Raw genomic sequence first — 26,037 nt, 5'->3', positions numbered from 1 at the left:
GCAAAAAGCCTGGAAACAAATGGCCAGGAAAACAATACTGGTTCCCCACATCATGATGGATCCATACTTGGGTCTACGGGATAACAGCAGCTCTCTGGGCACTGCCATGAAACAACCATTCACGTAAAAGGGGGAAAAGACACGAATGCCTGTGTTGGTAAATGCAGAGGTCACTTCTGCAAGGAAATACAAGTGCTGGTTATCCCGGGGGAGGAGAGCAAGGCCTGGGACCGAGGGTGAGAACGTGTACATTTCACCGCATATATTTGTCATGTGAGCGCTTGTATCATATGAAGAAAAGAGAGAAAGGAGAGTTAAAGTGAGCAGTTGAAAATATTAGATTGATTTGTCCTCTGAGGAAGATTGGAAAGGTCAGGAAAATTTTTTTTCTCTCATTTTACACTTGAAAATATTGTACCTATGTAGGATGGTCTTGCTTTAAATTTTTGGTTTCCATCCTGTGAGTTTCAGACATTGAGGGTGGAAGAGTGGTAATTAACTCATAGCAAGCACTTGATAAAGGTTTAGTTTTTGACTGAATGAATGAACAAATGAACAAATGAATACTTCCTGGTTTGGTTGGGGATGGAGTGGGAGAATTAACTCCAGTCACATCGTTCCCCTGCTGTCCACCAGACGAAACCTGCCCTGCTAAGGACACCATTTCTACCTGTGGACAGAGACTCACCACCAAAAACATCAGCACAATGTATTTTTATTCTTCAGAGATACTGGGAAAAGGAGAGACTCCTGAGAATGACACACAAAGGACAGCAGATGACGAATGATGTTTAGAATCCTTTGAAAATAGCCCCTAGTAAAAAGCCCCAAGTTTCTGCCTCCCTTTCTCACCTACCAGAACTCCTGATAACTGAGAACTAAAGTTTAGGAAAAGAGGACTCCAAATCAATGAATAGGAAAGGCCTTTCTTCTTTTAGTGTACCCTGTATAGAAAGATTATTGAGGAAAAAAAACAATATAGCAATGGAAAAAACAAAAACAACAATACTGCGAGTTGTGTGATTCAAAGGAATCTAGTTAAGTATATCATGTGATTATTTTAAAGTAACATTCACTGTTTTTTTTCTGATTATGAAAGTAATACATGTTTCTTGCAGAAAAATTAGAAAATACAGATATACTAGAATATAAAGTAAAATAACATTTCCTTCAATCCTACCATTCTGATTACACAGTTAATAGTTTTATGTATATTCTTCAGTTTTGTGTGTGTGTGTGTGTGTGTGTGTGTGTGTGTGTGAATGTAGTATAATTGGAATCATACTCTAATCTCCTTTTTCATTTAATATATTGTGAAGATTTTTCCAAGTCATTATTCATTCTCTCAAAAAATGTTTTTTAAGAGTCAAATTATTATTTAACCAGTCCCTGTTCTAATAGTTCACTATAATAAAAAAGCAGTATGATGAAACCTCCTGTAAATAAATCTTTGTACTCATCTGCTCAATTTTTTAGAATAAATTTTCAGAAATGGAATAGTTGGAGCAAATGATACATTTTTCAATTTTCTGCATATTGCTTTTCAGAAAGATGCTATTTATATTCCCAGCAACACTGTATATTTGTCAGCACTGCATATGATGTTTATAGAAATCCTTAACAAATATGTACCCCACTCTTTCTAAAAAAAATTAATGTCTTTGCTAGTGAATATGAACATTTAAAAATATTTATCTCTTTGAATTTTTTCTTTCATGGTGTGCCTGTTCATCCATTTCTGCATTTTGGTTGTTAGTGTTTTATGTATTGATTTATAAGAGGTCTATATAGTTGACCAATCTTTGTCACATTTGTTAAAAACATGTTCTTCAATTTGTCATTTGCCTTTTTGCTGATATTTGATATGTCTAAGTCTTGCATATTTATTCAAATATATATATTCATCTTTGCCTTTTGTTTCTTTGTATGTCTTAATAACTGGTCCTTCTCCTTTGAAATAATTCACTTATATTTTCTTTTTTTTTAATTAAAAAAATTCTTTTATTGGGGAACAGTGTGTTTTTCCAGGACCCATCAGCTCCCGGTCAAGTCGTTGTTTTCAATCTTGTTGTGGAGGGCACAGCTCACTGGCCTGTGTGGGAATCGAACTGGCGACCTTGGTGTTATGAGCACTGCGCTCCAACCGCTGAGCCAACCTGCCGACCCTCACCTATATTTTCTTTTAACTGTCTTTTAATTTTTTGTTTGTTTAGTTCTTTGAGTTTGATAAAGTTAATTCATATACAGTAGTCCCCCTTATCCACCGAGGATGCGTTCTAAGACCCCCAGTGGATGCCTGACACCACGAATAGTAGCAAACCCTATATATACTATGTTTTCTCCTATACATACATACCTGTGATAAAGTTTAACTTATAAATTAGGCACAGTGAGAGATTAACAACAATAGCTAACAATAAAACAGAATAATTATAACATATTGTAATAAGTTATGTGAATGTGATCTCTCTCAAAATAGCTTATTATACTGTACATACAAGATGGCTACACTGGACAAAGGGATGATTCCCATCCCGGGAGGGATGGAGCAGGATGGCGTGAGACAGCGTAAGATTTCATCACATTACTCAGACCAGCGTACAATTAAAACTTATGAATTATTTCTGGAATTTTTTATTTAATAGTTTTAGATTGCCTGTTACTGAAACTGTGAAAAGTGAAACAGCGGATAAAGGGGAACTACTGTACTGGGATCCACAAAATGGAGGCAGCTCCAGGGGCCCCACCCCAGTCACAAATCTAAACTTACCGTGCTTACCCGAAAATAAGACCTAACCAGAAAATAAGCCCTAACATGATTTTTCAGGATGACATCCCCTGAACATAAGCCCTAATGCGTCTTTTGGAGCAAACATTAATATAAAGACCCGGTCTTATTTTCGGGGAAACACAGTAAGTCAGCCTGCACTTACGGAAAACACCTGTCATGGAGACCTAACATACACCAATCACAGTCCTCCACTTCACCTTTAGCTAGCTTTCTTTACCCTAGAAAATAGGACCTGCTAGCCTTATAAGGAAATCCCAATCTCGTAGGCAATCATGCCCTGTTTCTGTGTTGCCTCTTAATATTCCATAAAACTTGCTCTTACCCAAAATCCCTCAGGGAGAGTGCTCCACTGCTTGTAAGGCACTGTTCTCCCTAATACATGGGCTGTCTTCCCTTGAATAAAGGACAGTAACGTCATTACTAAATTGTTTGAGTTTTGACATTTGACAACTTGTTATATTTATTTTAGTGATGGTTTAAATAGATGGTTTTTATGTTTTCCCCCCAAATTAATTTCCCCAGCCTTATTGAAGAATTTATCCTTTTCCTCACAAAAGTGAAAAGATAAATGTATCATATGGTTAATTTTTAAGTATGTTGTATGTGTTTCTAAGTTTTCAACTATTCCACTGATGCACAGTCAGTGCATCAACACCACTTTTTTAATGATAGCTTTGTAATATGTTTTAAGATTTGGTAACATAGGTCTACCCGTCCATTAAAAAAAAATCTTAGCTTTTCTTACTCTTCCATTTGAGTGTTAGAACAAGTTATGTCATTTCTCCCTCACTCCCAGCTACCTACAAAAATTAGATTTTAATTAAAAGAGTTAATTTGGGTGAAGTTGGTATTTTCACCTTCTATTTCTTCAAGCCTTTCTTGTTTTAACCTCTATAATTTCTTAAGAGCACTTTTTAGTAAGTTTATTCCTAGGTACACTTTTACAAGAGTTCATAATTTTGTCATTATTATTAAAACTGCTCTTTAAGCTCCAATTGAAGTTTATCAAAGCTGACTTTAAAATTTTTTCCAGGTGGGTATTAGCTTGCAGGAAACCAGTCAGAAACTAAAGGCTCTTTAGTAGCAGCTATTTATTGAGTGTAGTTGGCATGGCGATTATCCCTTTACACGAATTATCTTATTTAGCGATAGATATCTCCAACAGGTTGGTGCAATTTTTATTCCCATTTTACACATGAGGGTTCCCAGGCTGAGAGAGTCTGAGGAACTTGGCAAATACCACCCAGTTGGTAGGTGGATTTGAAACAGGTCTGTGAATCTCCAAAAGTATCACAAAAAACAATCAGCCGATGCTGTGCCATCAGATGAGCTGATTCAAGGGAGAACCTTTCCGAAAACAATCAACTGAATTAAACAGACAATGCTTTCCACCCGCAAGTCCCTCCCAAAAGATTAGTTTTCCTCCAATGTACGGCATAGATCTGTACTTTGCAGGAGAACAATAAATACCACTTGATTTACTGAGCGTCCTTGAGAATTAGGGATTCCTGGACAATCAAGAGTGGCTTTTCTGGAGCTTTCGTGGGAATTGCCCGTATCTGCCTCCCCATCGCAGAACAGGTTCAAAAAAACCCAAACAAAAACAAAACAGGTGGAACCTACGTAACGCTGACAAGAGCAGCGCACGCAGGAGACAGAACTTTCTGGCGCATCCTGCCCGCGCGTTTCACGCGTGGTGCGCGCAGGTGGCGCCGCGGTCCCTGCGCTCCCCGCGTAAGCCCGTGGGGTGCCCAGGAGGCCACCCCGAGTCTCTGCCAAGGTGAGGGGAAGCTTTCCACCAAGGCGGGGGAGGAGGGCGGGCAGGAAACAGAGCCAGCGCAGGCGAAAGAAAGACTCCAATTCCCAGCCCCCCGCCCCGCGGGGTACGGGAGCTGGCAGCGCATGCGCGAGGCCCGGCCCCCAATTCCCTTAGCGAGGGAGGGAGGCCCCCGGCGGCCCAGAGACTGCGAGCCGCTGCGGGACCCGAGCGCACGCAGGGGCGCGGCGGCGCCGGGACGAGCGGGGCTGCGGAGGCGGCCGTCGAGAGCGTGGAGCGCCGGGCGCGAGGCCGCCGGCTCAGCTCTGGGAGGGGCTTGGCGCCCGCAGCCCCCCACGCCGGAGAGGGATGCGTGAGTTTCGCCCCGGCCCCGGGGCAGGATGTGGGAGCAGGACAAAGGCTGGGCGGCGGGGGAGGAGTTGGGGACGGCGAGCCGGTGGCCGCTGCCGGAGCCCCAGCCTCGGGCGGGCTAGCGGAGTCGGCAACTTTCTCTGCAACTTTTGCAAAAGGGAAGACAATTCTGCAAGTGATTGCACAGCTCCAGGTCGCCCCAGGTCCCACGAACAGAGGGGAGGGGACAGCGCAGCCTTCCCGGGATGGGCGGCGACCCCCAGCTCTGCTGAGGTGGTCAGGAGGGGGGCTCCCGGCCGGGGCGAATAGGAATGCCGGAGGTTACAGCCCGGGTGCCCTGCGTCCGCTGAGGTAGCTCGTGTCCACGCAGGGTGCGCCCTGAGAGCCCGGTAGCCTCGGATCGTGGCGCTGCATACGCGACGATGGATGAGCCGTGGTGGGAAGGGCGCGTCGCTTCGGACGTCCACTGCACCCTGCGCGAGAAGGTCAGTCCCTCCCCGCCCATGTCGCTCGCACGACTGGGTATTTAAAGCCCCTTTTGCTCTCGACTCGGTTTGCTCAGGTCACCCCGCGGGCGCACTAGGAGCTCCCGGTGCCTTTCTTTCCTCCTCCCTGAGCCCCTTCCCGGAGAGTCCGGGTGAGAAACGAGATTGTAGAGCTTAAGTTGGTTTTTCTGATTAGGAACCCAGAGTTTCCGACCAGCTAAACCGGGAGAGCCGCTGTACTCTTGAAGGCGGTATTCCCCACAGTATTTTCACCCAAGATCATTTTAAATGGTACATGAATGGACTTAAAAAATACTTTAATGTGCAAGTTAAAAACGTATGTAGCAGGTTCCCCATAGGGTAAGTGATGCTGATTTTCCGTTTATTGTAACGATGTAGTAGTTCCTTTTAAAATAAAGTAAAAGTAGTGACTCAATATTAGGAAATATTAAGTAAATGACAGTATAAGGTATAATAACATAGTTCTGCTCTCCCAATATCTCTCGGATGGGACTGAATAAAATGTAAGAAACACTAATCTAAATGAGAGGCTATAAATCTAGGAGGAGGTGAAGAGAAAACAAACACTCCCTGCCAGTTTGCCTCCGGTGGCAGAAGGTGGGGGCAGCTGAAATGTGATCCCTGCACTCCCTTCGCCTCAAAGAGAGAAGTGCTGATGGGCATTGAGAAGGTGGAAAAGGCCAGGTGGGCTGGAGGCATGGCCTGTGTGTCTTGCCTCCTGCTCCTGGGATGAGATGGGGAGGGGTGGTTTGGGGAACAGGTGTGAAATAGAGTGTATTAGATCCCTAGGGCTGCCATGAGAAAGTTCCACAAATGGGGGCACTTAAAACAATAGAAATGTGTTCTCTCCCAGTTCTGGAGGCCAGAAATCTGAAAACAAGGTTTCAGCCAGGCCATTCTAATCCTCAGCGTTCCTTGGCTTGTAGACTTCACTGCAATGTCTGACTGTTGTCACATGGCATTCTAGCTGTATGTGTGTGTGTCTGTTTTCTCTCCTTATAAGGACACCAGTCATTGGAATAGGGTCTACTTTAATCTCATATGACCTTATCTTAATTTAACGAATTACTGTACATCTGAAAAGACCCGATTTCCAGATATGTCCATTTGACACAATCTAGGTTCCAGGTAGACATGAATTTGGGAGGACGCTATTCAACCCAGTACAGGGAGAGTGAGGTTTTTTTAGTGGGGTAGCTAAAAAACAGGTCCCACAGCCAGTGCATTTGTACCCAATATCTATGGAATTCTGTTTAAAAAGTCGATAGCTATACAAAGTTTTTTCCTCATTTGGAAGTAGCTGTCTTCCAGTCACAATTAAGTTTTTTTTTCTCTTTTTTCCTGTACCTACTAGTCCATCTCTGTCTTGTGTTGCTTGTCCAGGCTGTAACTTTCCTTTGCTTCCCTGGGTCTTCTCCCTGGAGCAGAATGGCCAAGGTGCAGCACATTCTGGCCATCTGGAGAAGAAATCCAGGTCTTAGTGTTTGAGTAAAGTGGGATGGTAGACCAGGCAGTTCAGGCCTGGTCCTTTTCTGGAGGTGGGGGCTAAATGAATTAGTGAGGGCTGCCATGGAAATTGGGCTTCCTTGTTTATCATGGGCTCCAGTGGTTGTCAGTTCTGCTCATAGTGTGGGAGGAACGACTTTGACCTCATTTGCCCCTTTCTAGCAGGAAGGATTTCTGAGAACAGTGTAAATTCAACCAGCTCCGTTCCCTGAGAATCCCCAATCTCTTATAAATAAGTGAGCGTGTTCTAATCTCTCCTCTAGCCACTCAAGGAACAGGGCAAGCAGGTCCCCATTAATTGTCTTCACCCATGTCATAGAGCCAGATTGTTCACTACAAGGCTGCCTACCTTGAGGGAGAATGGGTTTATCCAGGTTTTACAGGTTAGAAGTAGAAAACTCACTCGGGTGAATGCTCCGGCTTACCTGTGACTTGAAGCTGGACTTATAGGGTAAATCCTGGGTTATTTTGGTTATAATGTCTCACCTCCCCAGCATATTAACTATCTTTCTTCTTTGTTTCTTCTCTCTGTTCAAAGAAGATGCTTCTCAAGAAAATTTGACTTAATGGAGAGTTTGCAGAGAAAAGTGAAGACTAGCGAGAACCCAGTATCCGCACTGTTCTCATCTTTCTTAAGGAATGAGGGCTGGCCCTTTATTTTTCCCAGACAAGTAATTTTTTTTTTTTTATTAAACATCTCTAATAATATATTCCTAACACTGTAGAACACTTTACAAGTGTCTGGCACACAGTAGATACTATGTGGTGAATGTTGCCAGATGAATAGAAAGCAAGTTACTATATATATGCTGTTGAATTGTCACATAACCACGGGCAGTTATCCTTACTTGACTGATAATGCAAGAAGCCGGGCTGGGGTCCTGGAGATAGTGGGAACCCCACTTTGTCAGATGTGATATTCCAGTATAACATGATACTACAGTATGTAAAATGGGACACCATGGAAATGAACCTTGGTATTAAATGCAAACTAGTAATGGCCGTAAAACCCTGAGCTGCTTATTTAACCTCTTGAAACCTGGCCTCCATCATCCATTCTTCCACAATAGTCAGAACGTAGCATGTGTCACTTCCCTGCTTAAAGACCTTCAGTGTCATCCCATTGCACTTAGAATAACATTCCCAGTCCTTACCACCACTTGTACTACCTGACACAATCGAGCCCTGGCCTGACAGCCCTGGCCTGTTCTCCTGCCTTGTCTCTTACCCGCTTCCAGACGGACCCCCTTTTTCTTCCTTGAGTAAGTCAAGCTCATTTGTGTCTCAGGGTCTTTGCACTGGCTATATTTGTTGTCTGTTTTTCTCTATTGCTGTTCCTCTGTGTCAGTCTATCAAATCCTCCTGCCTTGTTTTTCTCTATAGCATTTACTAGCATTGGGAATTATTTCCTTTGATTATCTTTTCCTCCATACCAGAATATATACTCCCCAACAATAGGCCTGTGCGTGTGTTGTTCAGTGCCGGGCCTCTGTGCCTAGACAGAAACTCCCCAATCTGTGTGGAATGATGAGAAGGATGCATCCCCCAAAGTGTAAAATTAATAGGGTCTTGAGTCCAACAACAGGTTGAGGACCACCTTCTTTGTCCTTAAAGCCTCTCCCCTCCATCACATGCCCCGGCCCTAACTTCATGCTTATTTCTGTCACGGTCCTTGTCCCTATGTAATAACTTTTCCTACCCACTCGACTGAGCTCCATGCAGACATGAGGTGCGTCCGGTATCTCAGCATTCCCGGACCAGTGTCTGGTGTGGAAAGAGGCTGAGCCGTGTCCACTGCCTCACCTGCTATAGGCACAGCCATTGGGAGAGCACAGAAGGGAAGGACCAGGCTCAGAGGGACTCTTCTGGGGCATGTCGAGTGGACGTGCTAGAACGTTTCCCGGAGATCCTAGTCGGGAATGCCAGAAGATGCCCCCTGGCCTGGGCAGTCTGAACAGCCACCATGTTGGCTGTGGTGCCAGGTGCAGGCCCAGGTGGAGGCTGCCTCCCAGCTTCCTACAGACTCGCACCTTCTCTCAGATAATGCTGGGGGGAGGAGAGGGATAAGGGGAGGGTTTAGAAGTGGAATTCCGCACACGAGCAGATTTACTGGTGTGGACCAAAGTCCAGCGTAGAATCTTAGGGAAAGAACTGTAGGTTGAGCCTAGGTAATAGAAACCCAGATTATCCCTCCCAGACTTTTGCCAGGAGTTTCCATTTTTCTCTCCAAATTTTATCTCCTAAGGAGCACAAAATAGATAGAACTTGGTCTGGTCTCCTTTCGATTTATGTCCATTTGGCACGTAATTTTCACTCCTATGAAATGGAAATGGTTATGTTAGTAAACAGAGGTTTAAGGACACTCACTCTGTGATTTAAGGCTTCTTGGGTGTGTGGAAGACTTTCTGAATATGGGGTTTGGGGATACTTGCAGGGGGAAAAATTCCCACCTTCCCAAAGCCATGTGACAAGCCCTACTTGATATGACCTGGTAGCTTTGCCTTCTGGCTTGGAGGAGCCTGCACGCCACAGGCTCCCTCCTTCCCCATTGGGTGCTCGCCTGTTCCCAGGACTGGAGTCACGGAAGACCTTAGCGGTCTTCTCATCCTGTCCTAGATTTAAGATCTGCAGAACAGCCAGCCACCCAGTGCATTTTTCCTACTTCCTGAAGCTTACTTCCTTGCACGCCTAGAGAACTTGAGCTGTGTGAGACCACGTTTCTTGAACCAGTGGACAGATAAAGCACATTTTTACTGATTTGTGACTAGATTTATACAAAGATCTTCCAAAACACCAACAAAAATGATGTTTAGTGGCTACTGTTTATTGAGCACTTTGTTTTAGGCAGGGTGCCAAGCACACCCCTGTACCTTAGCTCGTTTATTCCTCATGTCTGCCCCATTGCTGTGATTGATGCTGTTTTGTAGGTGGGAAATTGCAAGACTCAGAGGGTGTGAGTAACTGACTTAAATCAAACAGGTGATTGTGTCAGAGCTCGAGTGTAAATTTATTTGAAAAAACATCCATTTTAGCCAAGAAAAGGAGTACAGGGCAGGGAAGAATCGAGGCTCTGCCATCCATGACACTGTAGGCTCTGTATTTAAGTTTGTGTTATGATGGTTCTAGAAGATCTGGGTTCTCCCTAACCTACCTCCTGACAGGGCTATCTTATGCTTGTGGTGCTCCAGTGAGACCCCAAGCACCTGGTCCTCGGGATCCCTTCTGGAGGTAAGGAGGAGGCTCTTATTAGGAGTTTCTTGCAGTCCAACCTGCAGAGTTGGATGAGGTGGGCTGCCCCTGGAGGTGAATACAAAAAGGGGGTGGAAGATGGGGGACTGGAAGAGAAATGGAGTGGAGGGGTTGGATGAGATATCATTAAAGGTGGCGCCCAGCTAGAGACTCCCCTACTCCAGCAGCTCACCTATATTCTGTAGGAAGCCAGGGGAAACCTGAATCAGAACTTGGCATCCTCTCTTGCGTCCTTTATGTCTTAAAGTACGGAAGCGCTCAGTGTGCCCACACCACTCAGCCAAGATAGGTATCTTATGTGTGGAAGAAGTATATATTCTTGTAGCTTTCCTTTCATCTCTAAACTGGGACAGTGGTGTGATCCCTGCCCCACCTGCCTCCCAGGTGTCCTAGGAGAAAGTGGGTGTGGGCGTACTGCGTCATCAACCTCTGGGGCCTCTAGAGCCTTTGGATTGTGGGTGGGGAAGGGGCTTGGCGAGCCCTCTGGTTGGCTGGGAAGCCTGTGCTCTCTATGTGCAGGGAGGGCATTAAAGGCTTTGAGCTGGCCCTGTGCCCCTGCCCTTGACTTGTTCTTTGTCTTCCTAAGCCACACAGCCCCTTGGGTAAAGGAAGTGCAGCCAACATTCTGTAGTGTGTCTGAGCACCTGGCAGAAGGAGGTGACACTGGGTCAGCTGTTTTTTCATTTTTTTTTAAAGTTATTACACACACACACACACACACACACACACACACATACACAGAGGCTGAGTTTGAATTGTCCTAAGGCACTGGGTTCCTTGCAGGTCACTGGAGTAGATAGTGCCGGAGTCTGGGCCTTCTTTGTGATAGAGACCTCCGCGCTGGTACCAGCAGCTACTTGGTCCAGAAATGGTCATCCCCTGATTCTAGTGGGTGGGTGGGGGGAGACAGGGAAAGGGAGAATCATCAGCACTGAAGCATCAGGAATTGGGGAGAGTCAATTATTGGAAGGAAAAGCTGAAAAAGAACCTCAATGTCATCAGAAGGAAATTGGTTTCACTGTGGTTCATCCATACACTGGAAATGTGGCAACTTTGTACTTACTGACAATTGATTTTTCTGATCATTGTAAAAATCCAAACAACTCAGAGCACTGCTGACTCTGGAGTGTATCACTGTTTTTCCCTTAAGTTTTTATTACAGAAATTTTAAAAGATATGCAAAAATAGAATAGTAGAATAAATCCCCATGTACTCTCCACCCAGCTTCAGTACTTGTTTCATCTGTCCCCAGACAGCATGTCATTTCACCTATAAATACCCACTAACAGATAAAAGATTTTTAAAAATGTAACAACTATGCCATTATTATACCTAACAAAATGAACAATTCATTAATATGTTCTATTGCCCTGTCCATGCTTAGTTTTCCCCAGTGGTCTCAAAAATGGCTTTCCTAGGTGGTTTGTTAAATCATGACCCAGATAAAGTCCATGTATTACATTTCTTAAAAAATTACTCTTAAGTCTTTTATTTTCTAAAGGTCTCCCAGCGTCCCATCCCCTTAAAAAAATATTTTTCATGCCATTCATTTTTGGAGAAACCAGATCATTTATCCTGATGAATTTACCCTTGATTTGTCCTATTTCTTCATGGTATTGTTCAACGTGAGTTCTCTATTAACATTTGGTTTATATACTTCCCTTCGCTTGTGGGATTCTAACCTACTTGTTTTCTAGCTGTCAGCTCAAACATCGCTTCCTCAGAGGTGTCTTTCCTGAGTCCCAGACAAGGTCGGGCTGGACCCCTTGTGTGTTCTCAGATCATCCTGGATTATTCCTTTAGCACTCAGCACAATTTATAATTATATAGCTATTAATGCAATTGTTTGATTCGCACCCACCTCGCTCCCTAGACAGCAGGCCCGTGAGGGAAGGCAGGGGCTGTGTCTCTCCAGTTCTGAGCAGCGACTGCAGACGAGGCCCCCCCATTGGTATGTGCACACCCCAGACACCTTATCTGGGGTCACCTTACAGCCCACACGTTGTCTTCCTGCACCTCACTGTTGAAATAGTCTCAAGGGGCGGGAGGGCAGGGAGGGTGTAGGTTGCACGGCTGCCAATAACTCCATCTTTCAGGTAGAGAAACAGCCTCCAAGGGCTCGAGGACTTGGCCAAGCTCCCCCTATTAAGTGGGAGAGCTGGGGCCTTAAAACTTTGCAATCTGCTGTCCAGAACCTGACTTTCGACAAGCAGAGGAATTGCAACCAGTCTTGACATCAGTGATGGTGTAACATGAACTTCCCCTTTAGGGGACTGACACTGAGCAGCTACTGAAGAGGTGAGAAGGCGCGTGGAGAGCGGTGGGGGTGTTAAGCTGTTGGCTCCAAAGTTGAAATCTCCTGTTGGTCTCTCTCCTTTTGTGTTCACTTTCTGATCTGAAATAATTTCAAACGTACAGAAGAGTTGCTGGCACAGTACACAATTGTGAACTTTTTTTTTTTTTTTAAAGATTTTATTGGGGAAGGGGAACAGGACTTTATTTGGGAACAGTGTGTACTTCCAGGCCTTTTTTTTTCCCCAAGTCAAGTTGTTGTCCTTCCAATCCTAGCTGTGGAGGGTGCCGTTCAGCTTCAAGTTGTTGTCCTTTCAGTCTTAGCTGTGGAGGGCGCAGCTCAGCTCCAGGTCCAGTTGCCGTTGCTAGTTGCAGGGGCCGCAGCCCACCATCCCTTGCGGGAGTCGAACCAGCAACCTTGTGGTTGAGAGGATGCCCTCCAACCAACTGAGCCATCAGGGAGGCAGCTCAGCTCAAGGTGCCGTGTTCAATCTTAATTGCAGGGGCGGAGCCCACCATCCCTTGAGGGAGTCGAGGAATTGAACCGGTAACCTTGTGGTTGAGAGCCCACTGGCCCATGTGGGAATCGAACTGGCAGCCTCTGGAGTTAGGAGCACGGAGCTCCAACCGCCTGAGCCATCGGGCCGGCCCCCACAATTGTGAACATTTTAACACACTTGCCTTACCATTCTCTTTTTCTATCTTTATACTTTTTCTTTTTTTGGGGGGGACTAAGTTGCAAGCACAGTACCCCATTATTCCTTAATGCTTCGGGGTGAATTTTGCATGGTTACTTTTAAGATGGGCCATGAAGTGGTTTCTGACAGAGTTTTTGTCAAACCATTGAAGACATCTTCCCAGGTGTCAGGGGGCCTTTTTGGGAAGACGGGCTTCAGCATTTTGGTTGGGAAGGAGGAAGCCCAGCTGGCACGGCTAGCCTTTGCTGGCTATGAGTCTGGGGAAAGCAGGGTTCTGGCTTGCTTCCTTGGACCGTCTCTGTGGCTTGGTTGGCAGGCAGCCTCTTTATTCAGCATTTACTGAGCCCCACATATAACCTGCAGACAGACCCATGGGAGGCTTTACAGAAGAGGCCATGGACCCCACCCTGGAGGCCCTCAGTGTCAGTAATGATTGTCCACATTAATGGGTGCTTGCTCTTCCCTTTCATTATCATAAGTCCTCAGACAATCCCCTCCAGTAAGTACTGTAATTATCCCCATTTTACAGATGGGACCTGCTAAAATTTAGAGAATTAAATAACTTACTAACCTCACAGGGTGCTCTGATCATAAATTCCTAACTGGGCAGGTCATAATGGATAGCCTTGCTCCAGACATATGACTCTTTAGTAAAAGGTTTATCTTTGCTTTAAGCCAGCCCTGTCCATGGTTTCTGTGCATCTAGCTTAACACACCTCAAGAGAGCACATGATCTTAAAACTGTCCTGTAACCCTGTCCCCACTTTGCTTTTCCCACCTCCATGTAATCTTTTTTATGACCCATCCTTAATTTCAAATGCATAAAAGAAGCTGCAACGTGTTATTCTCGGGAGCATTGGAGATCTTGCTCCCCAGCATATGTCATCCATTTGGCTCAAATAAACTCTTATAAAAATTCTAAATAAACAAGCAAATACACATATACGTACATGACTTACAAGGTCGTATAGCTAGTAGATGGCAGAGCCAAGATCTGAACCCAGGCTCTTAACCACTGTACCAACAGTGACTTGGCCAGTTGCCTAGGCAACTATGAAAGGCTTCAAAGAGGTGCCGTGTGAGCGGGGTTCAAAGAATAAACAGAAGCTTTCTAGGCAAAGAGGGGGGTGGAGGAGGTTCACCCACCAGGGCCCGGGGCAGCACCAGATGGTCCTGCATCAGTGACCTTTGAGGAGCAGTCTGGTGAGTGGTGAGGAGGGAGAGATGGGTCGGGAGCATTGGCTCTGGGGCTGCTGGTTTCTCTAGGTGTCGGCACTCGTCCTGAGGGCACCTGAAGGGCTGTCCGGAGGATGTGAGGACAGTGTGCTGGATCCCTGGAAATGGCCTTGGAGGCTGTGTGTTGACAGTGATCCAAAGAGATGGCCTCTGAACCGGGGCAGGAAGTGGGGAGACTTGAGACTTTTAGGAAATAGTGTCAAATGGAATGAAAGATTTCAGGTTTCATAGTAGTTGGAACAAAGTAATTTTCCATTGCTGAGCATGATTGGCCTTTTGCACAGGGAGCATTGGTCTTAGAAAGCGCCTTCTACCGTGTTTCCCCGAAAGTAAGACCTAGCTGGACAGTCAGCTCTAATGCGTCGTTTGGAGCAAAAATTAATATAATATTTTACTTATTTTATAGTAAAATAAGACCGGGTCTATAATGTAATATAATATTCCGGCTAGCTCTTATTTTCGGGGAAACATGGTAGTGATTGTTAGTTTCTATGTAATCTTTGAAGACTCCCACTGCCCACTAAATGAAGAGGGTTGAGTTCATTGGGCACCTACAATATGCCAGGCACTGTTAAATGCTTGATGCACATTATTTCATGTGATTATTAGAGTTGTTTTTTAAAAAGAAAAGGAAAAGTGAAGTGTCCTGACCAAAGCACTAGTAGTTCTTGAACATCAGTGTCCATTCGTTCTTACCTTCCATACGTCATTTTTAGCTGCCAGCCACATGCCAAGCACTGCTAGCCAAAGGGGATTTAGTGTATTGTGTCACATAACGACGTTTCGGTCAATAGCAGGCTGCATATACAACAGTGGTCCCCTAAAATTAGAATGGACCCGAATGTCCTGTAAGAAATGGAAGGATATATTGTCTAGGAGGATTTTGTTCTTTCTCTGACAGGAGCAATATTTGTGGGGCTTGGCAGTGGAGTCCCCCTCACTCACAGCGCCTTAATTTTGAGTGCAGAGATTACATCCCCTTCAGTCAGCCTCTGAAGTGTCTCAGCACAGAGGAGCTTCTCCCCCTCACCCCAGCACTACACATTCCGAGGGTGCTACAGCCCTCCCAGATCCATCTCTGTGGTCTTCAGAGTACATTGCTGTAAGTTCTTTGTTGAGGACCTAAGATCCTTTATAAGGACCCAGATCCATAGGAGCGACCCTCACAAGAATTAAGGACCCCTGCCACTTGAATAAAGTGGTGGTATAGAGCCAGCCTGTCCCTGCACTTTGGAGATGTTTTCAGGTTGTAATGACATAAAGCATGGATTTTATTTCTCTCATCAATTTGGTGCCAAAGAGAGCCCTTCATGCCAGACTGGGTCGATGGAACCAAAACCAAATTTGCAAAGTCAAAATATTGAGTCCACCATTCTATACCCTCTCCGTGGTAAACACCTCTTTTTTATGAATTTGCGTAACAAAGTTCCTTAATCTGACCACTGCTCCAGCATGCCATAGCTGAAACCACATTGCCGTGACAATCCCTTATGTTTCTTTACCTTCCTCTCTTGATTTCTCATTCCTACTGAGCCTCAGGCCTTTCACTCCCTCCTGACCATCACCATTATGGTGATTTACGCCTTACCCAGTCAGCTTCTTCTCAATATTTTCAATGTAAGGGCTTGTGGGACAGTGTTTCTGAAGTCTACCGTAGTGTAGTCGTGTCCTAGGCTTCACATTCACTCACCAATCACTCTCTGACTCACCCAGAACAACCTCCAGTCCTGTAAGCTCCATTCATGGTAAGCGCCCTTTACAGATGTACCATTTATCTATTATACCATATTTTTACTGTGCCTTTCCTACGTTTAGATATGTTTAGGTTCACACTTACCATTGTGTTACAGCTGTCTACAGTATTCAGTACAGCGACATGCTGTACAGGCTTGTAGCCTGGGAGCAATAGGCTCTACCTGTAGCCTAGGTGTGCAGTCAGCTGTGCCATCTAGGTGTGTATAAGTGCACGCTAGGAGGTCCGCGCGACAGAATTACCTAACGACGCGTTTCTCAGAAGGAATCCTTGTCATGAAGTGACGCATGACTGTAAGTAGTGAACAAAACAAAATTCTCTACGTTCACGGAGCTTATAGTTAAGCATCAGGCTCAAAGGAAGGGCTTATAAAATGCAGATAGGTGCCTAGCTCCGTGCCCAAGAACTCTGATTCAGTACATCAGGAACTGGGGATTGTAGCAGATTGCTCAGGCTGCTTCAAACTGGGTGGCTTAAAACAACCGAAGTTTATTCTCTCACAGTTCTGGACGCTAGAAGTTCAAAATCAGGGCCATGCTCCCTTCAGCGGTTCTGGGGAGGATCCTTTCTTGCCTCTTCCAGCATCTGTCGGTTCCTAGCGATCCTTGGCGTTGCTTGGCTTGTAGCTGCAACACTCCGTTCTCTGCCTCCATCTTTACAAGGCCTTCTCCCTGTCTCCAGCTTCACCTCGTCTTTCCTCTGACTGTCTGTGTGTCTCTGTTTTCTCTTTTAATAAGGACATCAGCCCTTGGATTAGGGCCAGTGGTAATCCAATAGGCCCTCGTTGTATCTGTAAAGACCCTATTTCCAAATGAGGTGACATTCTTAGGTCCTGGGGAGACATGAGTTTTAGAGGGGAACACTGTCCAATTCAGTATAGGGAGGAAGCCTCCATTTTCAATAAATTCCCAGGAGATCCCAATGCCTGTGGACAACTGACCACAGTTGCAGAAACCCCAGACTGTGGATCAGCGGGCGTGACTAGGGTGGTTGATGGTGGTAGTGGTTACTTTACTGACCGGTTTCGAGCTGCATGTTAGGGTCAAGGGGCCTGGGAGAATCCATCAGAAGGAAGCTGGACGTGTGGAACAAAGAGCTTTTGAGGCCACAGTTTAGAGATGGTAACCTACAAGGAAAGACAGAGAGATCCAAGGGTGGGACCTGTTACAGACACCCAGGGCATGTATGGAAGGTGACACCTGCCCCTAGGTAGTGGAGGACATGGGAGAATGAGGGGCACCCACAGCCGGAAGGTGTGAGGTGTGTGGTCATGTTAGCAAGTTGCCAAAGTGAAGAACTTGGGGGCGGGGGTTATAAAAATGCCATGAGTGTTGCCGGTGGGGGCTTTGGGAGGGTTCAGTGGCAGGGGTAGGAAGGGCCCACCGAGGGGTGGGCAGACATGTCTTTGGCTACAGTTGGAACTGTAGCCCAGCAGCTATAGCCAGGCCTAATGCAGAGTATGCTTGGAAGGGCAGTGGCCTTGGCTCCTGGGAACGAGGGCGTGTGTCCAGAGCTGGTCCCTCTGCCATTTGCTGAGTTCAGGGGGCCAGTGAGAGGAGTGGTGGCTGACGGTGACCTTCCTCACTGCTGGAAGGAAGCTAGAGGCCAGAAGTCAGCAAGGGGGGATGTCACTGGCCACCCTCTGAACAATGTTGAAATAGTGTTCCTGCAGACATGTTGATTCTTTACCGAAAATGCCTCTTTGGGTGTATGAAGCAACGGGATGGTGAGGGGAAGGAAGGTGATTTTCTGGCCTCGCAGGGCCTCCCGGGTCGGTGGTGGTGTGTACTCTGGGTGGTGGTGTGTATTCTCTTACTCTCAGAAGCCTCTGAAGAACCTACTCACCCCCTCCCCTTTCTTTTTCCCTTTCAATTTGCAAGTCTCCACTTCCTGTTGGTCCCCTCGGTTACCCATGGTGTTACTTCACTGCTTGCTACTCTTTGTTCTCAGGCACACTCAAGCCCTGGAGCTGTTTCCCAAGCAGCTGGCCCAGTGCATGGAGGCTCAGCTTCCCTTAGGAAGCAAGCAGAGGGCACCAGTAAGGATGAGCATGGTGAGACACGCAGAGGAGGAGAACAGAGTGGTTTTCTTTCAGTGGCTAGTGTGGGAGAGCAGCTCAGCCCTGCTCCATACCTTGCGCTGTTTATAAAGTGCATGTTACACAAAGCTGTGTCCCACCCCTGAGGGACTGGCCAGCCCCTCCCATGTCCAAGTCCATGATTTGCCACCAACCTGTAATGTGACCTTGGCCTTTGGACTTCTGTGCCTCGGTTTCCTAGGTACTAATGCTAGTGGTAGTCCCTCTTCCTGGGCCCACCTCAGGGTGGGGGGTGCTGGGGTGGAGAACCTAAATTGAGTTACAGTCACAGCGGTCAGGGAGGTGATAGTCCTTTGAGAGAGAGAAGTGGGGGTCAGGATATGCAGAGAAACAAGACAGGAAGGGCACATACTGACATTTGCGTGTACTCAAAATGATCTCCTGCTGGTGGGATTGCTGGTGATTTTAATGTTCTTTGTACTCATCTGTATTTTCTAAAATTTCTATTGTGATTAGGGATTTTATAATTGGTTAAATATAACATCATTTTGGAAGGAAAACACAAACCTAAACTATCCTGTGGTGGCCCCAAAACATAGCTTTAAGAGCATGGTGTCAGAAAACCCAGATTCAGATCCGTCATGTATTAATTGGGTGACCTTAAGCAGGTTGCTTAGCCTCTCTGAGCTGTCCCTGTCTGGGATGCTGGAATGCTGGCGGGCCTGTTGGAGGATGAGAGGACAAAACGCATGGAAGACAGTGTCTGGCGAGTTCGTGAAAATGTGCGTGCACGTGTGTGTGTATGCTTTCCAATTATACATACATACATATATAACAAAAGGGTGTGTAAAACTTTTCACCATAATGAGCAATTCCAAATACTCATGAAGACCAGAGGGGAGGTACAGGAAACTCAGGGAGCTGAATTCCAGGGGAAAGACAAAGCTGTCATTGCCTTGGGTGTTATGTGCCTCACTCTACCCAATAGCAACATGGGGTTCCCAAGAAGGAAGCAGGTCAGTATTTACAGAGAATTGAGAGCTTCCAAAACTATATATATGTATGTATGTATGTGTGTGTGTGTGTATATATATATATATATATATATATATATATATGAATGAGATGGGGCAGGGGTGAAGGGATTTAATCTTGCATTCAGTCCCTGGACCCCCTCAAGGCAGGGCACCCAGCACTTGACTGCCTGGGGTGTCTGTGAGCTGCCGTCTGCAGCCTCTCGTGCCTATCCTAGGCTCTTAACACCATAGCTGTGTGGAGGTTCTTACCAGGGCAGTTCTGCAGGTGGAAGCTATGGCTTTTAATCTCAGTGAGCTTTTCAGTAAACCTCTCGGTTTAGAATCATTAAAGTATTAGGCATTGTGCCAGGGATTTTTGCCAGAGTCTCACTGTGCAGATGCACTGGGGTTCTGTTCTCCCCAGTGCACCAGTGCCGAGCCGCCAGCACCCTAAAGCACCATTTCCCATAGCAGGCTCTCTGGGATATTGTTACTCTGACTCCCCAGAAGTGGGTGGGGGCGGGAGGGATGATCGTCTGTGGATAAATAAATTTAACCTAGAGTTTCCCAAAACTATATAAGTTTTTTCCTGAACAAATAATTCGGGACCTCTAATGGGCTAATATATGATTTGTTTTAGGAAGAAGCAGTGCAGTATCAGTGTTTCCCAAACTAATGGCCCGCAGAACCCTTTCCTTCAGGGAGTATATCTTGGGACTGGGGTGTCATAGAACACACATTGGGAAACATTGCCTTTGAAGTGACTGAGTATAGAGTGCATAATTTATAATTCTTGAAGCTTCTAGCCCTCTGGTAACACTGACCTGATTCCTCCTTAGGAATCCTCTATTGCTATTAGGTAGACTAAGGCACAGGCCACCCCGAAGCAAGGAAGAGCTTTCCCTTTCCAATGGAGTTCAGCACCCCAAGCTTCCTGTCCCTCCTCCCTGGTCTTCATGAGTATTTAGAATTGCTCATTACGATGAGTAGTCATAGTCAACCTAAGATCAGGAGCAAATCATTTTTTCTTACTTTTTCAAGTATTTGCCATTGCCCAAATTTGGGGAGTTGGGTATTTATTGAGCGTCTCTTCTGTGTCAGGTATTGGGGTCACAGAGCTGCTGAACAAGATGAACCAGTCCCTGCCCTCATGATGTTTACAGTCAAGGGGTGAAGAACAGTAAAAGCGGATGGCTGGCTGGCTGGATGGATGGATGGATGGATGGATGATGGGAAGTCGTTGATGCTTGGGATATCCGATAGAGACATAACCAGAGAACACTCTTTGCAGAAGTGACTTTTAAGCTGACATCCGAAGGATGAGTAGGTTAATCGTAAAGCAATTAGAAAATAACACGGTGCAGGACACCAAGAGTTAAAATGAAGACTTCCCTTCCCTACCTCCCCTAATATGGAAAGCCAGGGGTGACTGGCTGAACTTTTACAATACACGTGACCTTCAGACTCCTCTGAGGTTAGCCTCAAATTGCTGGCAGAGCCTGTGTGTGAAAAGCACACACTAAATTTTTTTGCAACAGTGACAGCCCAGGGTCCCTGCCCAGCAGTCCTGGCTGTGGGCTAGGAGGTCTTTCTAACTGCACTTGGGCTTGCCTAGCTCGTATTCCCAGGCACTTCTGAGTCCAGCACAGGTGTGGAGTGGTTCCCACCTCTGCCAAGGTCAGCATGGCAAGAGTCAGGGGTGCAGCAGAGACAAGATACTCACCTGGACTCTTCAGAAGCCTGTCCAAGCAGCCCCGCCACCTCTGTATGTAGCTCGGTTTGGGGTTTCATGTGGGTCATATCTTTGATTGTCTTATCTTTGGCCTTTCTCAGAGTTCTGTCCCTCTCAGATAATCCTCTTTTCTGCTCTGGAACCCCCAGGCGAGATCTTGGGCAGCAAGAAGAGTGGTTTCTAAAGCACTCAAGCCTGTCTTGACAGTCACCACGTTCCTTTCCCTTTGAATGGCTCCTCTGGTCTTAGAAATGCTAGGGTTTCCTTCTCAGGGGGGCAGGTCCCCACATCCTGTTGGTTACCCTAGGGAAGGATACAGGGCGAGGTAAGGGAGACCTAAGGGAAGGGGGCATAGCAGGCCACAGGCAGAGAGAGGGTCCTCCAGTTGGTGTTTGCTCAGGTCGCACTTGTGTTCATCACACAAAACACTCCATCAGATATTCAGTAGCCCGAACGATGTGCTGGATACCAGAGGTACAGCCAGAACCAGAAGAGAGAAGGGGTTCCTCCCCTCCCGACAGAGATCACATTCTGGGGGAACAAGAAGGACCATTAATAAAGAAGCACTTCAGTCAACAGTAACTGCTGACTGTGGGAGTGCACGTGGGTGCTGATGAGTGGCCAGACAGAAGAGAAATGGCCCAGATGTCCAAAACGGGGGTCTGATAAAGTCACGGCACAGCCTTACCGTGCAACAGTAGGGAGCCATTGAAAACCTCATTTCCATTGCTGTCTGAAGGGGACGTATGATGCGCTTGTACGTTCTGATCCCATCTTGTGAAAGTTTGTGCGGAGGAGCGTCTGCGGAGTCCACATAGAACTTGGTAGTGCTTCTCTCTATTGTGCATGAGGCATTATACGTGATGTTTGTGGTTCTTTTGAAAATTTGCCAGAGAACACATTTATAATTAGTAAAAAGAAAAATACCATTTCGTGGTAGGACCTTGGTGGATCTTTTGTGTCTTGTGAGGATCTTGTGTCTTGTGTCTTGAGTGGGCTGCCACGGATGTTATTATCAAAGGGTTGATTTTTCCAAAGCGATGATGTGTGGTAGCCGGGGAATTCTCAAGGATGTATTTTGAGTCGGGCTGTAATACAGTGAGTATCTAGTCCCTCTCTCCATTTTTTTTTTCTTTCAAACAGGAAACACCGTAATTGAAATAACAAACTGGTTAACTATTGCATGTTTTTCTAAACTCGAGACAGTGTTGAAAAGCATGAGAGTAAAAATCACCAGAGATCCCAGCCCTCTGAGATAACCACTGTTAACATTTGGTGTATTATCTAAGAGTCTTTTTCTAGCCTGTTGTGATTTTTAAAAATAAAATAAACTAACTGGGATAACAAAAGCAGGTTTTTGTAAGATGGATTCCCACCCCCCGGCCCCGGAACTCCATATTGACCATCTGTCCCTGTTCCCTGCCTGGTCATCTGCTCCTCTCTAGACACAGGTGCACGTGCTGTCCTGTCCCCCTCAGGTGATAAAGAGCCAGCATCCGCGGAGGGAGTTTCAGGAAGCCTCTGCCTGCCCCTCCGCCCCTCTTCATCTGTGCCCTCCCCACGGCCTTTCTGCTGGCCATATTGATGCTGCCCCTGGCCCTGCGAGAGGAAGGTCACCCTGCCTGGCCGGGTTCCTGCCCCCTTTCCGCCCGCTGGCTACTGCCAGCGTGCCTGCCAAGTGCCTGCCTAATCTGGGAGAGCTTTACAGGCTGTGCCCCTCGCAGGCTGCTCTGTTGCTTCTGGAATCCAGGCAGCTCAGCAGACCAGGGCTGCTTCATGCCCCTGGTTGCTGTGGCCTTCACGCTGACCCAGGTCAAGCGTGCGTGGGGGGAATGCGGCTCCTTAGAGCCCTTGGAATGAGTGCCTTCCCCCTAATTGGGTTAGAGAAGTAATCAGCTGAACTCTCAAACCAAACAGGGCAGGCTTGCTGGCGTCCCACATTGTTGTTCATTTGCTGAAGGATTGCGCTTGTCCCAGGGCCGAGAAGAAGCTGAGACTCAGCTCCTAATTGTGTGTGGCTTGGGAGCTCTGCAGAGAAGAACTCGGTATAACCAGGGTGCCTTTCCGGCACAGGCCCCCAGCCCAGCTATAAAACATCAGGTAGAAAGCTGAATTTCCCCGTACAACGCAGGTTCCTCAGAGCCAGACAGAGGCAGAAAAGCTCAACTTGTCTGAAGTCTGATTGCCCAGTTTGAGAAAAAGGCCACTAACGCTTGCTGAGTACTATAAGTGTCAAATAATTTACATGTATGGTGGTGTGACCCCCATTTTCCAGATGAGGACACTGGGGTTCAGAATTCACATGCCCAAGGTCAGTAAATAGTGGGGTTGATCTTCTACCCCAGAACTGTCTGACATCACAGTCTCTGCTGAGCTGCTCCCCCGTACGTCGGGGGAGGAGTGTATTTGGTACAGAGAAGGACATCCTTGTATTCATTCTTTTTTTCCTCCTTTTGATACACTTAGTTTTTTAAGCAGTTTTAGGTTCACAGCAGTATTGAGCAGAAGGGACAGAGGTTTCCCATATGTATACGCCCTTCCCCCCACACCTGCACAGCCTCCCCCATTATCAACATCCTCACACGAGGGGTACCTTGTTTACAACTGATGACCCTACATGGACACATCATTGTCACCCAAAGTCCATAGTTTACATTAGGGTTCACTTTCAGTGTTCACATTCCGTGGGTTTGGACAAATATATAAGGACACGTGTGCACATTATAGTATCATTCAGAGAAGTTTCACTCCCTGAAAAGCTTCTGTGTTCTGTCTATTCATCCTTCCCCCCAGCCCCCAGCAACGACTGACCCTTTTACTGTCTCCGTTGTTTTGCCTTTTCCAGAATGTCCTATGGTTGGAATCATACAGTTTGTAGCCTTTTCAGATGGGCTTCTTTCACTGAGTAATACACATTTCAGTTTCCTCCATGCCTTTTCATGGCTAGTCATTCTTTTTTACTCATGCAAATATTTTCTGAGCACCTGCCTCTGAGCCAGGAGCATCCTGGGCGCTGGGCAAAGGGTATAGACAAAATGGGCATGGCCCCTGCTCCATGGAGCTAGAGGTTAGCAGGGAGAGACACATAAATAAGTAAATATTTGGTCATGAAGAACAGCGTGCTAAGAGAGAAGACAAGGGGCACCTGATTTAGAATGAGGAGGCGTTGAGAAAACCTCTCTTAGGAAGGACATTTAAGCCAATATCTGAGGGACAGCAGAAATGGGGATGAAGAGCATTGCGAGCGGCTGTTCTAGCTTTCAGAATCCTTTCGCCTTTGAGACTAGCCTTTTCCTGGAAGCCCGATCAGCTACCTCATATTTGACATGCATTGTTGATACCTGTTCCAAAGTCTACAACTTTTTCTTTTATACCCCAATGGCTTCCTGTGAGAATGTGCGCAAGCCCGCAGACCTACAGAGGGAAGTGTACAGAGGGAAGACCTACTGTGTTTCCCCGAAAATAAGACCTAGCCAGACAATCAGCTCTAATGCGTCTTTTGGAGCAAAAATTAATATAAGACCTGGTCGTATAGTAAAATAAAATCCGGTATTATATTACATTACATTACATTATATTATATTATATTATATTTATTATATTTATATTAAAGACCTGGTCTTATATTATAGTAAAATAATACCAGATCTTATATTAATTTTTGCTCCAAAAGACTCATTAGAGCTGATTGTCCGGCTAGGTCTTATTTTCAGGAAAACACAGTATAGTGTGTTGCTTTGAGCTCTCTTCTGCCAGTTGGCCCAAAGGGAAATCTAGGAGGAGTTAAGCTTCGCTGCACTGAGCAGGGAGGAAAGTCAGGAGGTTACATATCTGACTTGTGTTTTGGGGCTTTGAACCGCCTTGATGAGGGCAGTGCAGCCCGGGCCAAAGTTCTCTTGGCTAATTTCCGGTCGCTGCTGCTTACTGAACACCAAGGATCTGTGATTGTGTTTTTTTCTTGTCAAGAGCCCTAGAGCCCTATAGCCTGAGGGCTTAGAGGAAATACACAAGTAGCCTGAAAGCTTGCGGGGGCTCCTGGAGGATGGCGAGGGGAGCCGCTGTTACAGGGAGCTGCAGCTCCACATATGGCCAGCTGTCTGGCCACAGCCTGGGAGCAGGTTGGCCGAGAGATCTTCATGCATGGCCACTATGCCCACATCGACACCCTCCTGTAAACCCCCCAGTGTAGGCCAGATATCTTAGCCGGGCATAAAAGCTGGGACCCTGCCACCCTCCCAGCCTGCTTTGTCCAGACATACCCCACTTGTCTGGCTGTTCCAAGCACTCTAGATTCCCCAAATGGGGCACCAACACCTGTGTGGCTTTGCAGGTGCTGTTTTTCCTGCTGAGCGTTCTTCCTTAATCTTCAACTTGTCAGTTCCTAGACGTCCTTCCAAAACTTGTCTAGACAGCTCTCTTCTCTTTGAAGTCCTCACTGACCTGCTACCCTCTACAGATGGTCACACCTTCCTCTGTGGGCCCAGGGCACTCTGTATCACCACTTCACGTCAGTCCTTCTCTCCTCCCTTCTTCTCCCTCTTCCTCCCTTCACTTCTTCACCAATTAGTTATTGGGCACCAGACCATGTTCTAGTCACACTAGGGTGGTGAGAAAACAAGGATGAGACCCCGCCCTCAAGAAGTTTAAAGTCCCACGGTGGCCGCATACATCCATCAAATAATGATGATGAAGAATACACCAAGCAGTCAGGTCTTTTCCTTCAAGAAGTTAAACTGGGGGTAAAAGCTCTTCTCCATGATTTAAAAAAAAAAAAAAAAAGGTTGAAAAAAGGCTGCACTAAAAGTCTTTTAGTCTCAGATCTGTTGCTTGTTAAGTAAAGCCCTGGGGTTACAGGACTTTTTCAAATTCATTTTCTTCATATGTAAACATAAGGGAGAGGAACTAATTTATTCAGGCTTTGAGCACCTTCCAGGAGCAAAGCTCTGGGGCTCCCACAGGAGCTGGGTCCTGGCCTCCCGCTCTGTGGGCGCACAAGCCAGAAGAAAAGGGATCCCAGCATGAAATCTCAGCTCCAGCTTCACTTTCACAAGGCAGACAGCCCTGCCTTGAGAGAAGCTGGGGGCTCTCACCG

The 26,037-nt window shown here is 46.3% G+C and overlaps 1 protein-coding gene across 1 annotated transcript in view; it reads left to right on the top strand.

The window, feature by feature from the left end:
* Positions 1–4,599: 4,599 nt before the first annotated feature.
* The window catches only part of CCNJL (cyclin J like), a 45,766-nt gene continuing 24,328 nt past the window's right edge, over positions 4,600–26,037 (top strand). Inside the window, exons 1-2 of the mRNA XM_033095713.1 lie at positions 4,600–4,920; positions 5,290–5,404. Of these exons, the coding sequence (XP_032951604.1) occupies positions 4,694–4,920; positions 5,290–5,404 (342 nt within the window). The 5' untranslated portion in view covers positions 4,600–4,693. The remainder of the gene's footprint in view (positions 4,921–5,289; positions 5,405–26,037) is intronic.

This window comes from Rhinolophus ferrumequinum, chromosome 24 (genome assembly GCF_004115265.2).
Source record: "Rhinolophus ferrumequinum isolate MPI-CBG mRhiFer1 chromosome 24, mRhiFer1_v1.p, whole genome shotgun sequence".
Lineage (NCBI taxonomy): Eukaryota > Metazoa > Chordata > Mammalia > Chiroptera > Rhinolophidae > Rhinolophus > Rhinolophus ferrumequinum.
Note: the sequence above shows the minus strand (reverse complement) of the source record. Positions and strands in the feature narration are given on the sequence as shown.